At 39.3% G+C, this 22,679-nt stretch overlaps 3 protein-coding genes across 3 annotated transcripts; 2 read left to right on the top strand and 1 right to left on the bottom strand.

Moving 5' to 3' along the window:
- Nucleotides 1-245: 245 nt before the first annotated feature.
- On the top strand, nt 246-5,850 carry LOC107103102 (glutamine-rich protein 1-like; the record flags this gene model as incomplete). The annotated part of the gene is made up of 9 exons (XM_015402627.1): nt 246-386; nt 468-1,274; nt 1,459-1,618; nt 2,630-2,784; nt 2,876-2,990; nt 3,072-3,180; nt 3,255-3,406; nt 4,904-4,994; nt 5,081-5,850. Coding segments are annotated over 9 exons (1,920 nt in total), but the record flags the coding sequence as incomplete, so codon positions are not given.
- Nucleotides 5,700-11,662, bottom strand: LOC107103113 (RNA pseudouridylate synthase domain-containing protein 4-like). Its single transcript, XM_015402641.1, has 6 exons — nt 11,183-11,662; nt 10,851-11,058; nt 10,673-10,766; nt 9,714-9,864; nt 9,521-9,618; nt 5,700-6,342 (listed from the first exon to the last, which is right to left on the bottom strand). Exons 1-6 carry the CDS (start codon nt 11,598-11,600, stop codon nt 6,139-6,141), a joined length of 1,173 nt encoding a protein of 390 aa, XP_015258127.1. The 5' UTR covers nt 11,601-11,662; the 3' UTR covers nt 5,700-6,138.
- Nucleotides 11,663-13,597: 1,935 nt separating this feature from the next.
- LOC107103115 (WD repeat-containing protein 82-like) lies at nt 13,598-19,248 on the top strand. Its single transcript, XM_015402644.1, has 9 exons — nt 13,598-13,941; nt 14,020-14,120; nt 14,201-14,267; nt 16,548-16,647; nt 16,788-16,904; nt 16,999-17,154; nt 17,251-17,320; nt 18,688-18,830; nt 18,934-19,248. Exons 1-9 carry the CDS (start codon nt 13,781-13,783, stop codon nt 18,964-18,966), a joined length of 948 nt encoding a protein of 315 aa, XP_015258130.1. The 5' UTR covers nt 13,598-13,780; the 3' UTR covers nt 18,967-19,248.
- Nucleotides 19,249-22,679: the final 3,431 nt, after the last annotated feature.

Below are 22,679 nucleotides of genomic sequence, written 5' to 3'. Positions count from 1 at the left end.
AAAATTAGCAGAATGTCAAAATGGTTTTGTACACATTTTATTGGAAATTTAGAAATGTCGATATTATCTTTTTAAAATAGTATTTTAAGTGTTTTCGCTTTAAAAGTTTGCATTTTAAGATAAGACCTTAGGCCTTCTGTCTTTGGCCCTCTTTGTAAGAAATAAATTAGCATCTCATTCCTGTATCGGTCTAGAAGATTCAGTTTCTGGTTTTGTGTGATGACTGGGGGGTCTTTGTATTTTGACAGGTCCAGATCCAGGAACAGTCTGGCCAAACAGTCAGCCAGGTTCTGCAGGTGGCCTCTCCATCTCAGCAGGAGCTGCAGGGAATCTCTACAGCCCAGCTGGTGCAGCAGGCAGAGCTCACAGAGGAACAGCAACAGCAGGTTCGTCATCAAAATCATGTGTGTAAAAAAAAAAAACACAATCCGTCACTGTTTTCTGAGTACGCTGACTGTTTTTTACAGATTCAAGCTCAACTGCTCGCAGCTGTTGCTGGAGGTCAGCAGATTCAGCTGTCAAGTGGTGAACAAATCCATCTCCAAGGAACCCAGCATATTCAACTTCCTGGAGGACAGCAGATCCAGCTTCAGGCTGGCCAACAGATTCAACTACAAAGTGGCCAACAGATCCAGATCCAGACCATAGAGGCCATGTCTCCTTCCCAACAACAGGATTCTCCGAGGGAAGGAGAGAGACGGCCTGGCGCTGTGGCAACCGTTCTCCAGCCAGCTAAGAAGCGCAAGGTGGATGTTCCCCTGGCTGTCTCCTATGCTGTGCCGCAGGGGCAGCAAGTGGCCACAGTTCTGACCATCCCTCAGGGGCAGCAGCAGAGCTATGTGTCCCTACGACCAGATTTGCTCACCGTTGACAGTGCTCAATTGTACAGCACGACAGGAACTATCACAGGTCCCACAGGTGAGACGTGGACCATCCCCGTTTACTCTACTCCACAGCAGCAGGGGGTGACGCACATCGCTATACCACAAGACACATACAGTGCAGTGCAACTTACTACTACGAACGGCAAGGACAAAGGGGTCTCTAGTTCTGTGTCGAGGTCTGCGGACGGCCAAGCAGCCTCCACTGCAACCCAGGAAGAGATAGTGCAGACGCTGCTGCCTGCACAATTCATGAACGGGAATATCCACATTCCTGTAGCTGTGCAGACGGTAGGAGGGACTTACAACACTACACAGTCAGTTCATATATGGGACCCCAGTCATCAGCAGAGCCAAGGCGAAGACGGCCAGGAGCAGCAGCTCCATCTGCAGGTTAGAAGGGCATTTCTCTACATGGCTACACATGACGATCAGTCACTATATGAATCATCAGGATAGCCTGGACATTTAACAGATATCCCTTTATTGTGAACATAATATAGTCTGTGCTTTATTGTACTAACCTAAGAGCCTTCCGAGGAAGCATTTGTAAAGCTTTCCCTCTGGTTCTGCACAGGGCCAAGTAGAGACGGAGGCTGACGGCCAAGCACCCACCGAGATTCTGGTTCCCATCTCTCTGAAGCCAGAGGAGGGTCTGGAAGTGTGGCGTTTTTGGGCAAAGAAAAAAAACGATGAGCTTAGCAAGCAGGAACAGACAAAACTCGCACCCATTGGACGTAAGTAGACTTGAAAGATTCTCTCCTTGCAGTAACCTTTAATTAAAACGACTGTTTCACTTGCTTTGGGTATTGAAGTCTTGAGACAATAATATAGAGAAATAAGAAACTATCTAGAGCTTTCTTTAAAATAAATCAAAGAAAACTCAAATTTAGTTGCCTGTAGAGCATCATAGACAGTTTTTCTGTTTTAGTTTCAAATCATAGCTTCTTTAAACAAGCGCCTGTGTCTCTAGTGCTTGTTTTTAATCTTTATATATATATTCAAGTGTTTCTATCCATTTTGTAGAGAAGCAGCAAATAATTGCATCTGCATATCTACTATAACTATCTACTATTTAGTGATAATGCATAATTTATTCACATTTAACTTGAATTAAACTTTAAAGTGCCTTAGATTCGTCTAAAAGTTCTTATTCACCTTATTTACAAATGGCAGCTGAACTAATTTTTTTTTTTTTTTGCCATTTATGTCAACAACCCAGCTACACAGGAAATATTCTTTTTCGTGGTTCCTTTTATAAACAGAATATGGTGGAATTAAAAAATGGAAATCCATAACTTTTTATTATAGAATTGTGTTTTTTATTACATTGGATATTTGTTAGTAAAAATCAGCCAACCAGCTTACAGCTTGTCAGTTATTAAAAAAAAAAAAAAAAAAGGCCTTTATAGGAGTGATGACCAGAGCTCCTTTTATTTTACACATCACAGCTGAAAATATTTCCTAACCTAATCGGTCTAATCTGCAAGTATGACAAATACTTATTCTTTCAGCCAGCTGCCCGCCATTTTACAGAAACAGGTGGGGGACAGGCAAAGCTGCATTACATGGTTCTCCCTAGTAAAGGTCAATATAGATGTCAAAATCTAAAATCAACACTGTCTCTTACCTATTTAAGTCTTTCTCTGTGGACAGTTCAAAGAGAGAGTATAGCATCTTTAAAGCCATAATTTTTTAATTTATTTTTGGTGTGGCTGTCCCCCACCCCCTTCTGTTTTTGTGTTCAGGGCGCCAGCCTCTGCGTTTCCAAGAGGACTTGGTTTCCAGCGCGGTTGCAGAGTTAAACCTTGGACTTTCCTTGATGACTCAAGAGGCTCGAGGGGCAGAGGAAGAAGAGTTGGCCCCAGATGTTCTGTATTATGTGTTTTTGTGTATACAGAAGGTTAGTGCCTTCAATGTCAAAGATACCAGCACACTGTCTAAGCCTCTTTGTGACTATCTGGTTTTGTTTTCTTTGTTGTTTCTTTTTCTAGTATCTGTATGAAAACGAACGTGTGGATGACATCTTCTCTGATCCATACTACACGCGTTTTTGCGAGAGTTTACACAAACTCTTACATGGCTGGAAACCCAGCATCCATCCTTTAGGTAAGGACAAGTCACCATTTAGTTTTAAACACTGGAAAAATCTAAATATATAATTTTCCTTTCCCTTTTTTTCCTACTTAGGTTATATCATTCCTAGTCATGTGACAGAGGAGATGCTGTGGGAGTGTAAACAGCTTGGTGCTCATTCTCCCTCCACTTTGCTCACAACACTAATGTATTTCAACACTAAGTAAGTACTCATCATTGGATGGGTTGAATCCATCCCTCGGGAACAGATTTTAAAAACTCAGTATTTTTTTGCAGGTATTTCCGCCTGATAACTCCTGAACACCACATGAGAGTGGCTTTTTCTAAGGTGTTGAGACACTCGAGAAAGAACCCTACTAATGCCAAGGACAAGGCCACCAGTATTCGCCTTCTAAAAGTGCAAAGCCAACACAGCTCTGGACAAAAAGGTGAAATTAATTTGCATTTGAGCATTATTTTATATATATATATATATTGAGTCAGTAATATTTTTGGTGTGCTACCATGACCTGTTTTGTCTACGTGTTTTAAAGGTGTAGTGGAGGAAAGATCTGCCCTCTACACTTTAAAAATAAAAATAAAAAATGCACATGCACAACCCTGTGCCCCGCTCCTGAGAGGGAACGTCTATTAAATGCATGCAAGAGCATGCACAAGCCCATTTCTCCTTGTGCATGCTCTGTTTAAAAGTTGCTGTTTGCGTCGCTCATACAAGCTTACTTTCCAAAAGAGGACTTGCGATTTTTCCACTACATCAGACACACCAGTGTGTTATGCCAAGAAATGCCTCCCCTGTCGCACACTGAAGAGAAAACTGATTGAAATATGAATTAAAAGGAAACTTTTAAACATATTCTTAATATTTACATATTCGTTATGCTTGGATGCCCTGAAATTGAGTTTTGGTAGACTGATAAATGGGAAGAAATACCTGCCTGGTAAGAATTTCCTCCCGTCACATGAGCGTGCATCGCCCTAAACTCGCACATTGGTGAGAAAATGTATTGAAATATGAATGAAAAGGGTAACTTTTAAACATATTCTTAATGGAAAAAGAACATCCTCTACTACACCTTTAAGATACAATTTCTTTTCAAGCAGAACTGTGTACGTTTTTCACCCAAGAATTGGCTTAATTTCATAGGTATTATCTATTTTTTTGTTTGGTACACATCGATTATCTGTCAAGCTTATCTTCACAAAAACTCACCTATGTAGCTTCAGAGGGTCTGGTCCATCACTGAATGGGTCATGTGACCAAGAGCACCACTTTATTGTGATCTGAGCTCCCCTTAAACATGGGAGCTAACTCAGCTAAAGGTTGTTTTTTTAGGATTAAAACATGTGACGCTGACCTGATCAGTCATATCTTTGGTTCCCTTGGATAGGATTAAATCTAGATGGGTGGATACAGCCTGGTTTTTACTAGTAACTCCATGACTTCTCAGTCTACTGCTCCAAAGTGGTCTGATATCACTTTCCAAAACACTGAGGGAAACTGTTTAATTTTGTGACACTGCGGTGTTGCCAATTGCTTTTAGAGGCACTTAACCTGGAAGTTACAGGTCTAGTGCTCCTAGTGGCTAAACGTTAGTGTTGCTTTTAGAATCAATTAAAATAACCATTCATATTTGAGTTCCTGCAACTTTGGGGATTTGAGATGGACCTAAGATCCTTTAGGTGTATGCTATTTAAATGCCTTTAAACATATATTTTTTCCATTTGAATTAAATATTTGTCAACAACTGTCAAACAGCCCTTTACTACACCGCTGACTGGAGGGCCAGCCTCAGAGTGGTGCTGTTTGTTGATTGTTAAAAACCCAATTACTATAGCCGGATGCTTTGTACACAAATGTAGGCAATGCTAAAACCCGAAAAGGGAATCAGGATTTTAAGCATCTGTTGTGTTATGTGTCCTTTCAGGAACTGACGACATGTATGAAGAGCAGATAGAAGATCCTGAGAACCCTCTTCGCTGTCCCATTAAACTTTACGACTTTTACCTCTTCAAATGGTGAGCGGCTCTCTAATCCTATCATAATGCCTAGATGCATTCTGGTCGTTGTCTGAAAGTAAACTTAACCTTCTCTTATTTCCCAGCCCCCAAAGCGTCAAAGGGCGCAGTGACGCCTACTACATGACGCCTGAGCCTGTTGTGGCGCCAAACAGCCCCATGTGGTACTCGTCTCAGCCGCTCTCTAGTCAGCAGGTGGAGCAAATGCTTTCTCGCATCATCGTAGTCCGAGAGATCCAGGAGATCATCGGCACCGCTCCTGAAAGCTCGAGCTAAGAGGGAAGAACTGGCTGGACTTGACTATGCAGTACCTATCCAGACTGTATGTCATCTAATAAAGCGGGGCATCCTCTGAAACAATCATTTTCTTCTTAGCAGAGCAGTATGATTGCATTTGCTAGTTCTCATCTGATGGGGTTGGAAACTCTAACCTTTGAGCAGAGCCAGCTGCTGAAGTGTGACATTCACGTGCAGAGGTGGACGAGTTTGTTTTTTTTCTTCCTGTAGACCTCTTATCAACATCATACCAAATTATTCAATCTTAAACATCTTATTCAAGTCTTATTTTCTTCAAGCTCTCACTATGATAGATTGCAACTCATAATTACAGGGATGATTGCTCAGTTTTTGTATTCTGACAGCAATTTAAACAATGTATGAATATGATTAAGTCAGAAGAATGTGTGCCTTTGTCCTTTTTTTTTTTTTTGTTTTTTTACTTCTACTTATAGCTTGTCAATTTTCAACAGGATCCAATATTTTATTGTAATTATTTAGGCTTAACCCCTCAGTTGGATAACTATCAAATATTTTGCCATCTTCAGCCCTTCATGTATGTGTGTATAGTAGGACATTAAAAAGGAGAACCAGATGGAAACATTGTATTTTGATTGATGCAAATCATATAGAAAATACAGTGCTATACAATTATTACAGTAGCTTTGAGTTAAACTCCAGTAACACTTAACACATCCACTTTATTTGGAAAATGTTACATTAAATGACACAAACAAAAAGCATTCTCTTATTGAATGCCTATAAAAAAAAAAAATTCTGATACGAGTCCCCATTTAGTTTAAATGGTTGTTTCCTTTTTATTCAGCAGCCTTGCCATTTATGCCAGCTGTCTCTGGACATAGAGGGATTATTTATTATTTTTGTCCTCTGGAAATGTTAACCTTAGTCTGTTCAGTGTCTTTATGAAGTACTTGGGCAGGGGGCAGGAAGTGCTGACATCAGACCCGCTGTGACCTGGCAGCACCAGATGGCGAGCGTGCAAATGAAGAGGAAGGTGGCGGCTCTTGGTCTGCTCCAGTCCGAGCTTTTTCAGTACACCTTCTGGTAATTTCTGTAGACCAAAAATTGAGCAATTTGAGTGATGGAAGAAAGGAAGTCCAGGCCTTATAAGTTCAACAAATTACCTGCTTTCTATAGGTGCACTTGAAAAATACATATTTAAAAAAAAAAAATGATGCAACTCTACATTTAAGTCACAGAATGTTTTAACCCCTAATTTAGCTCATTGTGGCTTAATGTTAAGACACAAATAGGTCATTGTAGAAATAAATAGGCTGCGGTATCCAACCGTTAATGGTGAGGTGATTGGAAAGGTGCACATTCAGAAGTGACAACTATACAGGATTTTAAAGCTCGTTAAAAGCATTTCAGGGAGAGCTACCCAAGTTGCATCAAGGTCAGCTGTCATAATTCCTTTGAGTTACCCTAGAACCACATCAGACATAAGTGACTTTCAAATAGAAGTTCATTTTGCATTTTATCTGGATATAAGTCTCATATTCTGAAGAAAGGAAAGACACACAATCCACATTGATTCGAGCCCAATTTGAAGTTCCCACGATGAAGATTTAGAAAGCCATACTATCTGAAGTCAGTCCACTATGTTTCAGCAAAAATACACTGCTTAAAAAAAATAAAGCCAACTCAAATAACACCTCTTGGATATGAATTAATGAAATACTCTCATTGAATAGTTTGTTCTGTCCAAAGTTGAATGTGCCGACAGCAAAATCCACAATAATCAATGGAAATCAAATGTATTAACCAATGGAGGCCTGGATTTGGAGCCACAGACAAAATTAAAGTAGAATAACACACTAAAAGCTGATCCTACTTTGATATAATGTGCTTAAAAAAGGTCAAAATGAGGCTCAGTATTGTGTGTGGCCTCCACCCCAACCACGCCAGGGCATGCTCCTAATGAGGTGCCAGGTGGTCTCCTGAGGGATCTCCTCCCAGAACTGGACTGAAGCATCCGCCAACTCCTGGACAGTCCATGGCGATGTTGATGGATGAATCCAAACATGACATCACAGCTGTGCTCAACGGGATTCAGGTCTGGAGAACAGGTGGGCTAGTTCATAGCTCCAATGCCTTCATCTTGCAGAAACTGCTGACACGCTCCAGCCAGATAAGGTCTTTCAAGGGGTCTGAGGTACCTAATGGCAGTCATGCTACCACTGGCTTGCACATAGAGGGCTGTGCGGCCTTCCAAAGAAATGCTATTCCACACCATTACTGACCCAGGATCCAAACTGGTCATGCTGAAGGATGTTGCAGGCGGCAGATCACTCTCCATGGTGTCTGCAGACTCAGGCACATCTCTCACATGTGCTAAGTGTAAACCTGCTTTCATCTGTGAAAAGCACAGGGTGCCAGTGGCAAAATTTGCCAATCCTTGTGTTCTCTGGCAAATGCCAAACGTCCCGCACAGCGTTGGGCTATAAGCTCCATCCCCAGTTGTGGACGTTAGGCCCTTATTCCATCCCGATGGAGTCGGTTTCTAAGAGTTTGTGCAGACACATGCACATTTGTGGCCTGCTGGAGGTCATTTTGCAGGGCTCTTACAGTGCTCCTACTGTTCCTCTCTGCACAAGGCAGATGTAGCAGGTTGCTCCACATCTCCTGGTCTACTGGCCTGTCTCCTGGTAGCACCTCCAGCCTCTTGACACTACACTGACAGAGCAAACCTTCTTGCCACAACTAACATTGATGTGCCATCCTGGAGGAGCTACTTGTGTGGGTATACTCTGTCTCATGCTACGAGTGTGAAAGCACCAATAACATTCAAAAGTGACCAAAACATCAGCCAGAAAGCATAGGTACTGAGAAGTGGTCTGTGGTGCCTACCTGCAGAACCGCTCCCTGATTGAGCATCTTGCTAGTTGCCAATAATTTCTTTTTTTTCATTTTCCATTCCATCTGTACAACAGCTTGTGATTGTCAATCAGTATCAGTGTTGCTTCCTAAGTGGACAGTTTTATTTTTTGAGTTTGATTTAACTAAAGTTGTATTGTTTACATGTTCCCTTTATTTTTTTTTTTAATAGTGTATAATTGCAGGGGAATTTTCCAACACTCTAATGCTGCTATCTGCTAAAAAGCTTGACAACGATCCCCATTTAATTTTATTGATGGAGTTGGTCCAACCGGAACTCCATAGTTTTCAACAAGTATTGTCAGGAGGAAGAGAAGAGACACCAGAACCAACAATGCAGATAAGCTAAAGCCCGTAAACAAAGCCACCAGCATTACTATTATGGCTCCTGGCCTCGGTGTGATGTTGCATTACTGCAGGAATTGATGTAAAAAGAACTTAAACCAGGTAGACCATCATCAGAATGCTGACATTTCTGTTTCTATAAGAAATGTTTAGGATTTCGTTTTCAGCCAACTATTAACCTTTAACATTTTTATGATTCTGGATATTTCTCTGTAATGGATTATGGTTTCTAACAGAATTGCTCAACATACTTTTATATTTTAATTCACAGAGATGTACATAGAAGCGAACTCCATTTTCAGACTGAAGTTAATTATTGAATGACAAAATGTGAATCAGGGGGAGAAATTCAATCTTAAACAACATGAAGCTGATGTTTTCGTTAGGTTTTAGTGAGGCACACAGCTAAATGAAAGCTTAGAAATTAGCCAATCTACATGTATAAGTGTCATGTTAAAAAAGTTCACTGCAGTGTCAGAAAATGTTTTTGGTAAAACTGATCAGGACTTTTTTGTATTGACTGACACACTCAATCCCTCCTTTCTAACCCTCACTTGAGGACCCATAAACATAACTTGGTGTTCAACCATTTTGCATTCATTTATCTTTATATTTCTGACTTTGATGAAGTCGCATAAAAACGTATTTATTAGTAAATATTCAAATCAAACTGTTATTTTTGCATGACTTTCTTTTGCACTGATTTCTAATGATTCTGGTTAGGATTCCTGTTCGAGGCTTCTGACTCTTTTTAAATATGACAGATCATTCACTTTTTTCAATCTAAATATAGATTAGATCAATAATATACCCACAAAGATCATGGAAAATTACATAAAACATTTGGTTAAGATGAAATGTTACGTCTGAGGCTTCTTTGATTTATGGGTACAACAGATCAGGGAATGAAACAGCAAAGGGAGAAATTCACCCATGCCTCCTTTTCCATGTGTCTTTGTGTTGCCCTCCCCCATTGCACCCTGTGGTAAGTAATATACATGTTTCACCTGTGGTGCCAGTTTGCTCCAGTGGGAATATTTATGATCTCCAAGGATGGGACATCCTAGAGCATACGCCATATGCACCCGCATCTGGTGCTTAACCCCTGTGGATGAAGGAAAACAGGGAAAGTGGAAAAAGGAGCCCTGAAGGAAACTAAAACTGATCTTGAAGAAGATAAGTGTATGTAAGATATGTAACCTGTCAAAGCCTGGAGCTCAACAAGGCTGCAGCCATAGCTGCTGTCCAACACTCTGTACTTGGTGACTGCAGGATGGGCCTGCCGGTGACCTCTGACTTTGGTGAGCTTCTCGCCGGCTTCATTCATTCTGTAAAGCGGACTCAGGGTCATCTGAAAGGAGATGTTATGAAAATTAAGAGCCCGCCAGAACAAAACGGTTAACTGAATATGAAAACACAGTAGAGGTTAACGCTCTACTGTGTTTTCATATTCATGTGTGCTTAGTCATATTAAAAATAAACTTGTAATAATGTACTTAATCCATCATAACTTTTTGTGATCAGACCAAGAAAGAAAAAAAATTACTGCTCAGTTGCCATTCTGAGGCCAAAACGTAATCTGGAATAAACATTCAGTAAAATTCATTCATTTCTGTATCAAAACGTGTACTGAGTGCAGAATTATTAGGCAAGTTGTATTTTTGAGGATTATTTTTATTATTGCACCACAATTGTGTTGTCAATTAATCCAAAAGACTCCTTAATATCAAAGTTTCATATTTTTGGAAATTGATGTGCTTTTTTTTTTTTTTTAGATTTGTATGAGGACGTCTGTGTGTGCAGGTAAATATTACTGTGCAGAATTATTAGGAAACATAATAAAAAACAAATATATACCCATTTCACTTGTTTATTTTCAACATGTAAACCAATATGCTTAAAATAACTTGTGTTATCCTATTTTTAGCACCCTAACTTAGGAGTAGCAGGACATGTTGATTTTGTTATCTGTCTGTCTTTTATCACAGATAAGAAAAAAGTAAAGCTGTCAGTTTTGCAGTTAATGTTGGGAACATATTGCTTATTAATGCTAAACTGAGTTTTACTTTTCAAAGTCCATTTTTATCTGCTTTTAGTCCCTCTGATTAGTCTTCACAGCATTGCGATTATACAAATAATCCAAACTGGATGATAATTACCTTGAAATGAGGCTGAGGACTTGAAACTTCTCTTTCAATGATGGGGATATCAATCAACCCTTCAGATGGAACAGGAACTCCAACAGTGATCACCCTGAGAAGAGCAGGTCAGCTGATCAAAACTAACACATTTTAAATGGTGCATTCCTTAAATGCCTTCATAAGTCTCACTACTTACCAATATCTCCTCTCCAGCTGGTTATTTCTGCTCAGGTGTAGGATGTTCTCTGCTGCTGCTTCGCTCCTGGCCAGCAGAAGAACTCCTGTTGAATCCTTTTCCAGACTCAGGCAGGGCAGAAGGTTGGAGTCATTCTTCACCTTCAGTCCATCCATCATTTTAGAGAGAACAGGAAGCACAGATGTGATGGAGGTAACGCCTGAGTCCTCTGAAAGAGAGTTTATTATCAGTCCAAATTTGAAATCTTATAAACACATACATGCAATTACATTTTAACAAAAACACACTATAAAAATTTCCTGATTTTCTTTCTTTAAGCCACCTTAGTTTACCTCTGACGGGGACACCATAGGGTTTGTTGATAATCACCACATCTTTATCCTGGTATAGCAGGTTTTTGTGCAGGTGTTTGGCCAACACGTTTGGATGGACGTTTTGCAGCTGCAGACTGAACCGCTTCAGCTCCGTCACCCTCTGCTGCATGGCGGACACTGGAGGCTCTGTCTGCTCTGTCCGAGTCCTCGCCTTCTCCTGTCGGACCTTTCGGGCAAGGTCAATGGCTCTCAGGCGGGGTTTATCAGCGGTGTGCTGACCTGGGGACGCCTCTGAGGAGGACTCCGCCGCCTGGCTTTGACTCCGGCTAAGGAAAGGCTTTGTGTTCGGGAGCCTGCGGCTTATTGTCCGGGATTTAATGAGGGAGAAAAACATGTGGTCCCCCACAGTGGCTGCTGTTTTATAGCAGTTCATCATTCTTCAGCGTGAGAACTGTAACACATGATGAGAACAACACAACTTTTCCCTCAACAGGAAACGTTCGTAAATCACACCCGGGTTGTACTTTACTTTTCAAAGTAAAAGCATTCTCACTTGATTGATACCAACATGTAGCACACTTAATTGCATGTTTTTTTTCTCCTAACTGTACTTGTTTATTGTGACATACCCCCTGGCATATTTATTTGTTTGTTTGTTGTTTGTTTATATATATTGTTGTGTGACTTTAAGTGAAAAAAAAAAAAAAAAAAAAAAAAACATGTAGCACACTTATCAGCTGTACCGCAGGATTTAAGCTTGTTTAAAAGATTGTATTTTCTCATGTTTGAAGCCAAATATTTTTCTAGGATGCAAGCCGAAGTTTCTCACCAACCCTGACCCATTATCCCACATGATAATAGGTCTGCATTGCGACTGGAACAGTTAAGATGTGTTTTAACACAAGGTCCTCAGTTTCCAACTTAAATTTAAATACAGGACACTGTCCTTTTTTATTTTTATTTTTTTAAAGGTTAGAATTATGTATGGGGTTTCAATAGTGCCAGAAATATGTTTATGTAATGTGTATACATGTGTCTATGTCATATGTTTGTGTCTTTTTACAATTCAGTTCAATTGACCTTTTTTATATGTATATAATCTTTTTGCTGCTTTAAACAACAGAATAAATACAGTTCAGTTTCTAAAAAATCCACCATTTTTAGAAATAGAAACTGAACTTTATTGATCTCATAATGGAGAATTTAACTCTCTGCATTTAACCCATCCCCTGTGGGCAGCAGTGGGCTGCCACTGTGCAGCGCCCAGGGAGCAGTGTGTCAGTTAAGGGTCTTGCTCAAAGACCCAAAGAGGAGGCTGTGGGGATTGAACCGGGTACTTGCAACCTTCAACACTAGCGCACTTCTCTAACCACAAGGCCAACACTCCCTGTTCTCTAAAAAAGTATAACAAACTGTGTAAATCGATTCCACTGCCTTTAATTCAATTGATTAAAAATTCTAGGTTATATAATTACCCACCAATATTGCCCAGTTGATTGATTTCACAATGCTATCTGTTTAATAAAAAAAAAATCAATAATAAATTCATTAACAGTTTTTTTAAAGCAAGAAAATTTCATGATTATGATAGATTTACTTGGAAGAGATATATTCCTGTTAGTTCAGATACAGTTGATAATGCATTCTCAAAATTTGTTAAATGGCCTATTCTACCTAAAGTCAAAGAAACACATTTTAAAGTTATAAACAAAATTTATCCTGTGGCAGAATTTTTAAGAAAAAGATTTGGTTTTGAGGAGGATCAATGTTCCTTTTGTAATAATAATAGTGAAACCGTTGAACATATGTTTTACCTGTGTCCTACTCCACATCGCTTCTGGAAATAGTTGAAAGATTTGATTTCTTTAAAGATTAATGATGTATATTGACAATCCTGCTGTTGGGTAAATATCATATCCACCGTGCTAAATGGAGAAATTATAAACCTTCCTTTCATTGGTTTATTAATGACTTTAAAACCTATTTTTCTTCTCTTAAAAAGATTTTAAAAAATGAAAAATAAGTGCATCCACCTTTTTTTATATATATTTCTGTGGCTCTTTCTATGTTTGATTTGAATATTTGCCGAGATAAATCCCCTGCTTGTTAGTTTAATTTTCAGGGTTTTTTTAAATTGTAATGTACACCTTTGCCATCCTCTCTGAGAGTATTTTCTTTTTTTCATGTAAATTTCTATGACATAATAAAATAAAATAAAATAAACAGAAAGGATTTTAATGCATCTTTTTTGTCAGGAAATACATTATTAACTTTTAACACAATATATTTTAGAACGTTTAATATTTCTGTGGAGGGAAAACGTCATTTAGTTTTTTTTTTTCTTTTTTACAAAATAAAATCGAAGAAGACCCGGATGTATATCTGGATGCGCATGCGCAAATGAGCTGATGGCGCACGCGCAGAACGGATCGTGCTTCCGGGACGGATCGGGTAGTGGCAGTGCTGTTAACCAAAACATAAGCAGTTATATTTGTATAACAGCGTTAAATATACATGCAATGTAACTCATTTTAACTAAGATTTTAAGCTAAATATAAGTCAAGCAGAAAGAACATCTCGCTGTGTGAGTTCGGATGTTTTTAACCAGCAGCTGCGATGAAGATCTCAGACAGCCTCCTGAGGAGTTTTAAAGTCGCCAGAATCCACCGATATCATTCAGAAAAAGTAAATTGTGTCCACTACAGCGCCAATGGTGAACACGCCGTTTCAAGTGGCAACGACGACTGTATTGTTTTATATGACATCCAGGAGGGAAAGTGAGTTTGTACAGTTCAGTGCTTCAAAACAACACATTTGTAAATATAGTAAATTATTTGTGGTGTGTTCCACTTTAGACCGTCCAGGACTCTGTACAGCAAGAAGTATGGAGTAGATCTGATCCGCTTCACACACGGGGAGGCCAAGAATGTGGTCTTCAGCTCCAACAAACTGGATGGTAAACAGCTGATTGTTATCGCCACAGGGAGCAGATATGTGGGAATTTCAGGAAAGCTGAGTTTGCTTTGTGTCTTACAGATACAATTAGATATCTGTCGCTTACTGACAACAAGTTTATCCGATATTTCCCCGGTCACTCTGCAAGGTAACTAATAATCGTTGCTTTGATAAAAGTTTCTTACCTATTTTTTCACATTTTGTCAAGTTACAACCACAAAACTCTTGTTTCAAATTGGATCCAGATCAAGGCTTTGGCTTGTTCATTTTAACAATCGGTTCAACTTCAATCTGTCTGTTTAGCTTTAATGTTCTGCTTCAAGTTACAAATATAACTCCCTCTCCAACAACTTTGACCACCTTCTCTCTTTCAGTGCTGTAAACAAACCATTATACTGCCACCTCCATGCTCAGACTGGTAATCTGTGATACTGGGAATTTGCCTTGTGGGCCGGTCCTAATTTCAGTGTGCGAGGGTTGGCCCTCCTTAAATCATACCGGCACAGACACTTAAGGCTGATTTATACTTTGAAACCAGGTCCTCTGCGTAGGTGTCGCAGTGAACAAAAAGGCGTCCCAGCCCCCTCCGCAGACACTCCGCTGCACCTCTCCCAAATTGTAGCTGACCGCAGACAGTGCTGCAGACAGGAGGCCGGCTTGTTTTGGTTTTATGACCAAAACTGAGGAAAACAACTCGAGAAGTTTGACCCGCTAGAAGAGCGAGGTGCGTGAGAACGCTGGGACCATTTTTCCACCTGGATCCCTGCTCTTTTTCGACATCATGTCCCTCCGTTGTCTGACTAAACTCGCCCCCACTTCCTCACCGCCTCAACCGTATCTAGCCACAGCGTATAGCACAGACCACGCGTCAATATTAAGCATAAATCAAAAATGTCTGAGTAAAGCTCATTGCGACACACTGCTGCCGGATTATAACCAGCCCTTTATTCTCCGGCTGAAGCACCTACCTGTGACACTAAATAACTCAATGAGCTCAAGAAGTAATACAACGTTAACTACCTTAATGATGCATGCAGTATATATAGCCCTTCCTTGTCATGCACATCCTTGTGACGGTTGGCATATGGTGTCATTTTCTATTTCTTCAAACTGTAAAATCCTTGCAAAAGAGTAAATTATAATAAAATTCTTTCTTTAAAACAAATTACAATGTTCCTCTTATATTTGGCAAATTTGTGTTTGAATATTTTGCAAATTTATGTTGCGGTGCATGATGGGGTTTTGCATCTAAGGGCTGATTTATACTTCGAAACTAGGTTGTCTGCGTAGGTGTCGCAGTGAACAAACAGATGTCCCCTCTGCAGACACTATGCTGCACCTCCCAAATTATAGGTCAGACAGTGCTGCAGACAGGAGTATTTTTTTTTTTTTATGACCGAAATTAAAGAAAACAACTCGAGAAGTTGGACCAGCTAGAAGAGCGAGGTGTGTGAGAACGCTGGCAGCCTTTTTCCACCTGGATTCCCGCTCTTTTTCGCCCTCATGTCCCTCTGTTGTTGGACAAACTCGCCCCCACTTCCTCACCACCTTGGCCATATCTAGACCCACAGCATTTAGCGCAGACCACGCTTCAACATTGGGCACAAATCAAAAATGTCTGCTTCAAGCTCACTGCGACACACTGCTGCAGGAGTATAACCAGCCCTTAAAGGTTAACGTTTCCCATCTTATGTGCATTGTTGCCAGGTTGGGATGTTTTGGCTGTTTAGGATGGCCGTCTATGGGTAAAAAATATTTTTCTTTAGTGGTTTGGCCTAAAAGATCATTAGACTTTGGTTCAAACTGGGTGAGATTTCGTATATCCAGGCAGTTTATGAATTTTATTTTTTTTGGCTGGAAAATGTGAGTCAGTGACATCTGGCAGCCCTGCAGATGTGAGTGTGGACATAAGTAGGCCGATGTAGATGGAAAAATGCCAGGGCTAAAAATCGTACACAGTCTGAGCCTGGCCACCTCCATGGTTCCTCGTGGAGGGGGTGTGACAATGTGCGGTTATGTTTACTTTTTATGTTGGTCTTTCACATAAACTTCATAAAATACCCATGTCACTAATGTCTTCAAGCACATTCCTCATTGATAACTTTTGCAAATGTAAAAAAAAAAAAAAAAAAATATGTACCTTTTTCTTTCACTTTGTTGGTAGGAGGAAGTTCTTAATTTAATAATATTCATTCTGTAATATTTTTATCAGCAAACTTTGTAAAGATAACTTATTTTGTACTTTTAAATGAACGCCACTAATAGTTTTTTTTTTTTTGGCATTTTCTGCAAACCTCATAACTCTTTCATAAAAGCAGTTTTTATGGGCGATATTCTGAAACTGTTTATTATCTAAGCTTGTTTATTTTCAATGTAACCTGACAGCTTCCTTCACACTGATCAAAGTAAGCTTTATTTGTCTAATCAGGGTAACTGCACTATCCATGTCTCCTGTGGATGAGACATTCATCTCCAGCTCTTTGGATAAGACTATCCGCATCTGGGATCTGCGTTCCCCCGATTGCCAAGTAAGACTGTTTAGCTCAAGCTTCACATGTAGTCCTTTACAACAGGCCAGTGGTCATCAATAATAAAAACAAGAATAAGATAAAAGATCTAGTTTTATATTAATTTTTTTGTCTTTTCTGTGTTGCTTTGTGTGTCTCAGGGTTTGACTGACCCTCTGGGGAAACCTGTGTGCTCCTTTGACCCAGATGGATTGGTATTTGCAGCAGGAGTGGAATCCCAGGCTATCAAACTGTACGACATCCGTGCTTTTGACAAGGTGCAAATCTTCGTGAGATGTGTGATCTGACCCTAGAAAAAATAAATGCTGCTGCTGTGACTAATGACATTGGCGATACTACTGTGTCTTTAAGGGTCCCTTTGCATGTTTTGAGACCAGATTAAATCGGAGCTGCGACTGGACTGGACTGAAATTCAGTAACGATGGAAAGCTTATTCTTATTTGCACCAATGGAGGTGCTGTCCGCATCCTGAACGCCTTTAGTGGATCAGTGCTGCACACTTTTTCAGTAAGACACAGAAACACAGATGTGCTAAAGGATATGTATTTAGACATTAAAATAGTGACTTTTAATTTTCTAAAGGACTTTATTACCTAATTTCAGGGTTATAACAACAGTAAAGGCGTCTCCCTGGAGGCCTCCTTCACACCAGACTCAAAGTTTGTCATGATTGGTAAGCTAAATAACTTTTTCTTCTGCTCCTCTCAGATGAAGAACATCTGGGGCTTTACACATCTGGTTAAATCATTTATTAATTTTGTAATTTTATAACAAGCTGTGAAGAAGGGTGCGCTTGATCAGTTTTTTTGTGTTGCTTTTTTTCATTTTTTTAAATCTTCCCTCAGACTCTTTATCAGATTAACATCCGGGCTTTGACTAGGCCATCCGCTGGAGGTTTAATCTCCACCCTGGTTCACAAATCTTTGCAATTTCAGTCATGCCATATATCAAGTTCCATTCATCCTCCTATTAGTTCAGGTCAGCTTCCCTTGTAATGGTAGGTAATCTGTAGCTGAGAGAAATCGGCTGGATAAACTGTTCAGGAAGGCCAGCGCTGTGATTGGATGCCCTCTGGACTCAGTGCAGGAGGTGGGAAACAAAAGGATCCTAACTAAATTAACACCTCTGTTGGATAATGCGCCCCCCCCATGCATGAAGCTGTTATAGAACTGGAGAGCTCCCTCAGTGACAGACTGCTGCACCCTAAATGCACCAGGGAGCGTTATCACAGATTTTTCCTCCCAGCAGCTGTACGACTCTATAATCACCACTGTTCCCAGTAACCTCAATAAGTTGTTACATTCATGCTTAGTCATTTAGTTAAATAATATACTGATGTTGCTGCTATTTTCAAATGTCAATTACTATAAAAATATCCATATTCTCCAGGTGAACAGTTTTTATATTTATAAACACTTTAAAGTACAGTATTTTATTGTTTATCTCTTCACTATTATGTTTTTCTTATAATTTTTTCTAAGGTCCATATTTGTGGGACCATTTTTTTCTATAATCTTTTAAACACCAGGAGTTTCCCATTCTTGGACAATAAATAGATTTTCTATTTCATTTTATTCTATTCTATTCTAATGAAAAACAACCTCATTGGATGATGCTGCCACTCTCATGTTTCACCATACAGATGGTGTGTTCAGGGTGATGTTTGGTGGTACTGTTCTCTATGTGAAGCATTTGGATATGTAGTAGACCAAACAGTGTATTTATATTTTACATGCTGTGTGTCGTAAATGGCTTGAGGCACACTAATTTTGGTCCTATCAGCAAATCCTTCCAACTGAGCTGTGGATCTCCAGCTCCTCCTCACTTACAATGGACCTCATGGCTGTCCGTCCTAAACTTGCTTAAAAAAGCAGTTTTCTGGGAGATGTTATGCTCTTTTAGGCTTTGGGTTCTATTTTCTAACCTAATCCTTTGTTTTCGACCATTTAAGTTCGTAGTTTTCACAAATCAATATGTGTAAAGGTTAAACGAGTTTGACTACCCTTGGCAGGCGGTTTATACAGAGTCTATGTTGTGCAGGTTCAGAGGACGGACGAGTTCATGTTTGGAGTACTGAAAGTGGGATGAAGGTGGCCGTGCTGGATGGCAAACACCCAGGACCTATCAACGGTCTACAGTTTAACCCCAGATACATGACATTTGCCAGCGCATGCACAAACATGGTGAGAGCAAATATATTACATGAAACTGCTGGACTAAGTGCTTCTTTCTTTACTATTCATGTTAATCTTTCCTGTTTTGATGTTGCTGTTTTTTCCTCCACAGTCTTTCTGGCTGCCGTGTATTGATGACTTATAGTAGAGGGGCTGAGAAACCTTCCCACCCAGCAGTGAGGAGGGAAATCTCAGCATGTTGGACTTTATGTTTTAGGACACTTTGCCCAAGAAATATAGAAGTATTCTTAAAAGCTTTTTACATGTTTTACAACAGTATTCTGAGGCTTTTAAAAAGCCTGTCGTCTCCTTTTAAAATTGTCCTCCTAACATTGTTCGTGTGTGGTTATTTTAAGAATTTTATACTATGTCTTTGTAAATTCTTCTTTTTAAAAAAACTGTTGCTGTTCACATTTTTGATATTAAACGATTTGTTTTCAAATTTTTGTCTTTTTTATTTTACGTATATTAATATTAATCTTTCCTAACATTTCACGGTGACCAGAACAAAATTGAGAAGAACAAGACAAAAGGCACAAACAAAAAAAAATAGAAAAGACTGAAATATACATTTTGGATGTTGTTTTGGGGTTTTTAAATGGTTACATTTTATAGCCTATTAAAGCACTTAATCACAAAGCTTTTTGCTACGTTCACACTGGATGTGCTTTGGCCAGCAAAGAAGCGCCTTCTGCTTCATTTTTTAAGCTTGTACACACTAAGGTCCGACGCGCTTCTAGAGCATTTTTGATTTTCCTGAAGCGCGTCCAGTAAACTGTACAGATGCATCTGATGCTTCTGCTGCTCCTGGGTTCAATGGCAGAGAGAAATTTTGCTATATTTGCTGTTATAAGTGGGTAAAAAGTTGTTTTAATATGTTTTTAAGTAGGGATACACCGATCCGATATTTTTATTGGTATCGGTCCAGATATAAAGAAAAAAAACTAGATCGGTATCGGTGACAATTGACTCGATATAGGGGCCAATCTATTCCTTCCAACTATGCTATGCTCTGCCGTCATGCAGCAGCGCAACAAAACAACACGGCCATATTGTTTATGATTGGGCGAGCGAAAACATCTATTTGTGGCAGAAATGTTCTGAGGGGGCGGTGTTTTCAAATCTACAAACTATAACACCACCAACTTAATGAAATACCTCTAGAGGTTTCATAACAAGGAACATGCTGAGATTATCGGACTCTACAAACAAAAAGGAATGCAGCAGGAAGCAGCTGACTTTGATGGAAGCAAAGGAAAGAAGTGAAATTTTTTTATATAACAGTATACAGGCCAAAAAAATCACAGAGGTGATACTTGATAATGATAATGACACTTTTTTTTTACATGTTGACCAAGTCAGATATAAATAAATGAGTCATAACATTTATATTTNTTTCTCCAAGCAAAGGAAAGAAGTGAAATTTTTCCATGTAACAGTATACAGGCCAAAAAAATGACAGAGATGATACTTGATAATGATAATGACACTTTTTTTTTTACATGTTGACCAAGTCAGAGAACTTTTGGTTTAAGATTTTGTGCACAGTTGTTAAATAACTGAGTCATAACATTTATATTTGGGTTATTTCCTTTTTTTTTTTTTTTTTTGAGAAAAGGGGAATCAAATCATATGCACAGAAGAATGATCTGTTTTTTTCACACAATAAAACCATTTTTATGTAATAATTCAGTGCTGTTTTTGGTATCGGTATTGGCCAACATTAAACTTCAAATATCTGTATCGTATCGGAGGTGAAAAAAGTGGATCGGTGCAACCCTATTTTTAAGTAAGTAAATCCACCTCAAAACATCGCCTGTGCCTTGAAATATTATTTCACCCTTAGAGGTGCTCAGACCTCATATTCCGGCGGTGTGCTATCATTGGGAATCCAGCAACAGCAGCTACCTCAAGGTTGGTCGACTTCTTGTGGTTTTTCCTCCTACTTTGTTGCAGCTGAAAGTAGATGGTAGTGTTTTTCAGATATGTTTGGAGAAACTGCAAGAACCAGAATAATAAAAGCAAACATATTTTTCCAGCAGGTTTTGGCATTTTAAGTTAATTTAGGCGTTTATAAGGTGTTTTAGGGGAGTGATTATAGTTCTCTGCATCAGCATTGCTGTGTCTGTCTCCCTACCAGCTCCCTGATCAGCTTCTCTGATTTGTAAATGTGGCTCGTCGAGCAGCAAAAATTCAGTTTTTTCGATTTCAACATCTGTTGCTTGTGAAGCACGTCACGTACCTCATGGTCAGAAACTCTTGAGGCGCTGCTTCAGCTGCTCAAATGTGTCAAGATGAGCTGCTCCTGCTGATCCAGGACCTTTTGATGCACCATGATACGTGTCAACCATAGGCTTTGCATGTAAACCAGCTGCTTCTGCTGCCAGAAGCATGTCAGGTGTGAACTTGGCATAATCATGTTTTCCAGTTTTGTACTTTCATATTGAGTCCAATCCCCAACTTTGTTGGTATAAATTTTCATTTATTGGATTCTTATAGTGTACTTTAATGTCAGTTGGTTTAACTAGTGATATGCTCAGTACTTCTTTTTATCCTTTTTTTGTAATTCCATTGTAATTCTTTTAGGTATAAGGCTAAATGATTTAAATACATAGCTATAGTAAATCTTTTTATTTTCATACTAATAACTGGAAACTATCAATTTGATAGCAGAGTTCAGGAGAACAGAACCTTGACCTAAAAAATAAAGGAATCATAGATAAAGAAGTGTTTTAGTGTGTTTACTCGCCCACACATCTATAACTGTTTCTTCTGAAGCAGAGTAGAGGGGTGGGAGCCATGCTGAATAATGTATACATGCTTAGGTAGTGTACTTACCACAGAGTGAATAATGGATGATCCCATCACAGGTAACCTCACAGGGACACACTTATCTTTCTCTCACCAACACCTATGTGTGTTTGATCAAACAATGTGTGGAAGAATAAATGAAATAAATCAGGTGAAACCTGATTTTTTTTTTTTACAGTTTAATCAAACTTTCTGTTAACTTTTAATATTTTCCAACATCTTTTCTTTATGTTGGATGCTTTTTGTGTTGTGTGATGGTGAAAGAGCTGTTTATACAGATATTTTGTAACTTTTTGGAGCTCCTTATAAATACTCGTTAATGTGTTTTGTATTGTACAATTACTTGAAAAGGTGTAATTTCTTCTTTTTTATACAACCAATCCACAAACCTCAAAGGCAATAAAACAATGGAATTTGTAATGGCTCTTTGGTCTCAGGTGTTTTTTTTTTAATGTAGAACTATTAGTAGGGTGGTGTCCATATGACTGTACAGCTTTTAGGATATCTCTCATCCTGCACCGAGAGACTGAAGCTTTTTCCTTTATTTCATCCTCTGATATGGTAACTTGTCTGACTGACTGTGTGTCTCCTGGAGGGGGCCGCCTGTGGAGTTGGTTGACAGTTGCAAGTTGCATCTCTGCTCCTTACTGTATGTCTGCTTCTGTCTCCTTGAACCCCAGTCTGCCTCGGCAGATGGCCGCTCACACCGAGTCTGGTTCTGCTGGAGGCTCCTTCCTGTTAAAAGGGAGTTTTCCTCTCCACTGTCGCTACAAGCATGCTTGTTGTGAGGAATTGATTAAGAGTTGATCCAATCGGATGGTTTTTCTTAGGTAGAACATTTTGACTTAATCTGGCTGTGTGATCTGACTGAATTGTCTCTGTAAAGTGCTGTAGTGATTTTATATAAAATTTAATTCCCATCCAGGTTGGATGTCATATTAATGTTGCGAATAACTTAAATTCCCAGCTATTATATTTCATATTTTCTGATACTTTAAGATGTTCATTGCCCAACCCAATAGGGGTGGTAAATATCTTATTTAATCA

This window comes from Cyprinodon variegatus, unplaced genomic scaffold (assembly GCF_000732505.1).
Source record: "Cyprinodon variegatus isolate N-32 unplaced genomic scaffold, C_variegatus-1.0 Scaffold1377, whole genome shotgun sequence".
Taxonomy (NCBI): domain Eukaryota; kingdom Metazoa; phylum Chordata; class Actinopteri; order Cyprinodontiformes; family Cyprinodontidae; genus Cyprinodon; species Cyprinodon variegatus.
The sequence above is the reverse complement of the archived record's forward strand: the minus strand, read 5'-3'. Positions and strand labels throughout refer to the sequence as shown.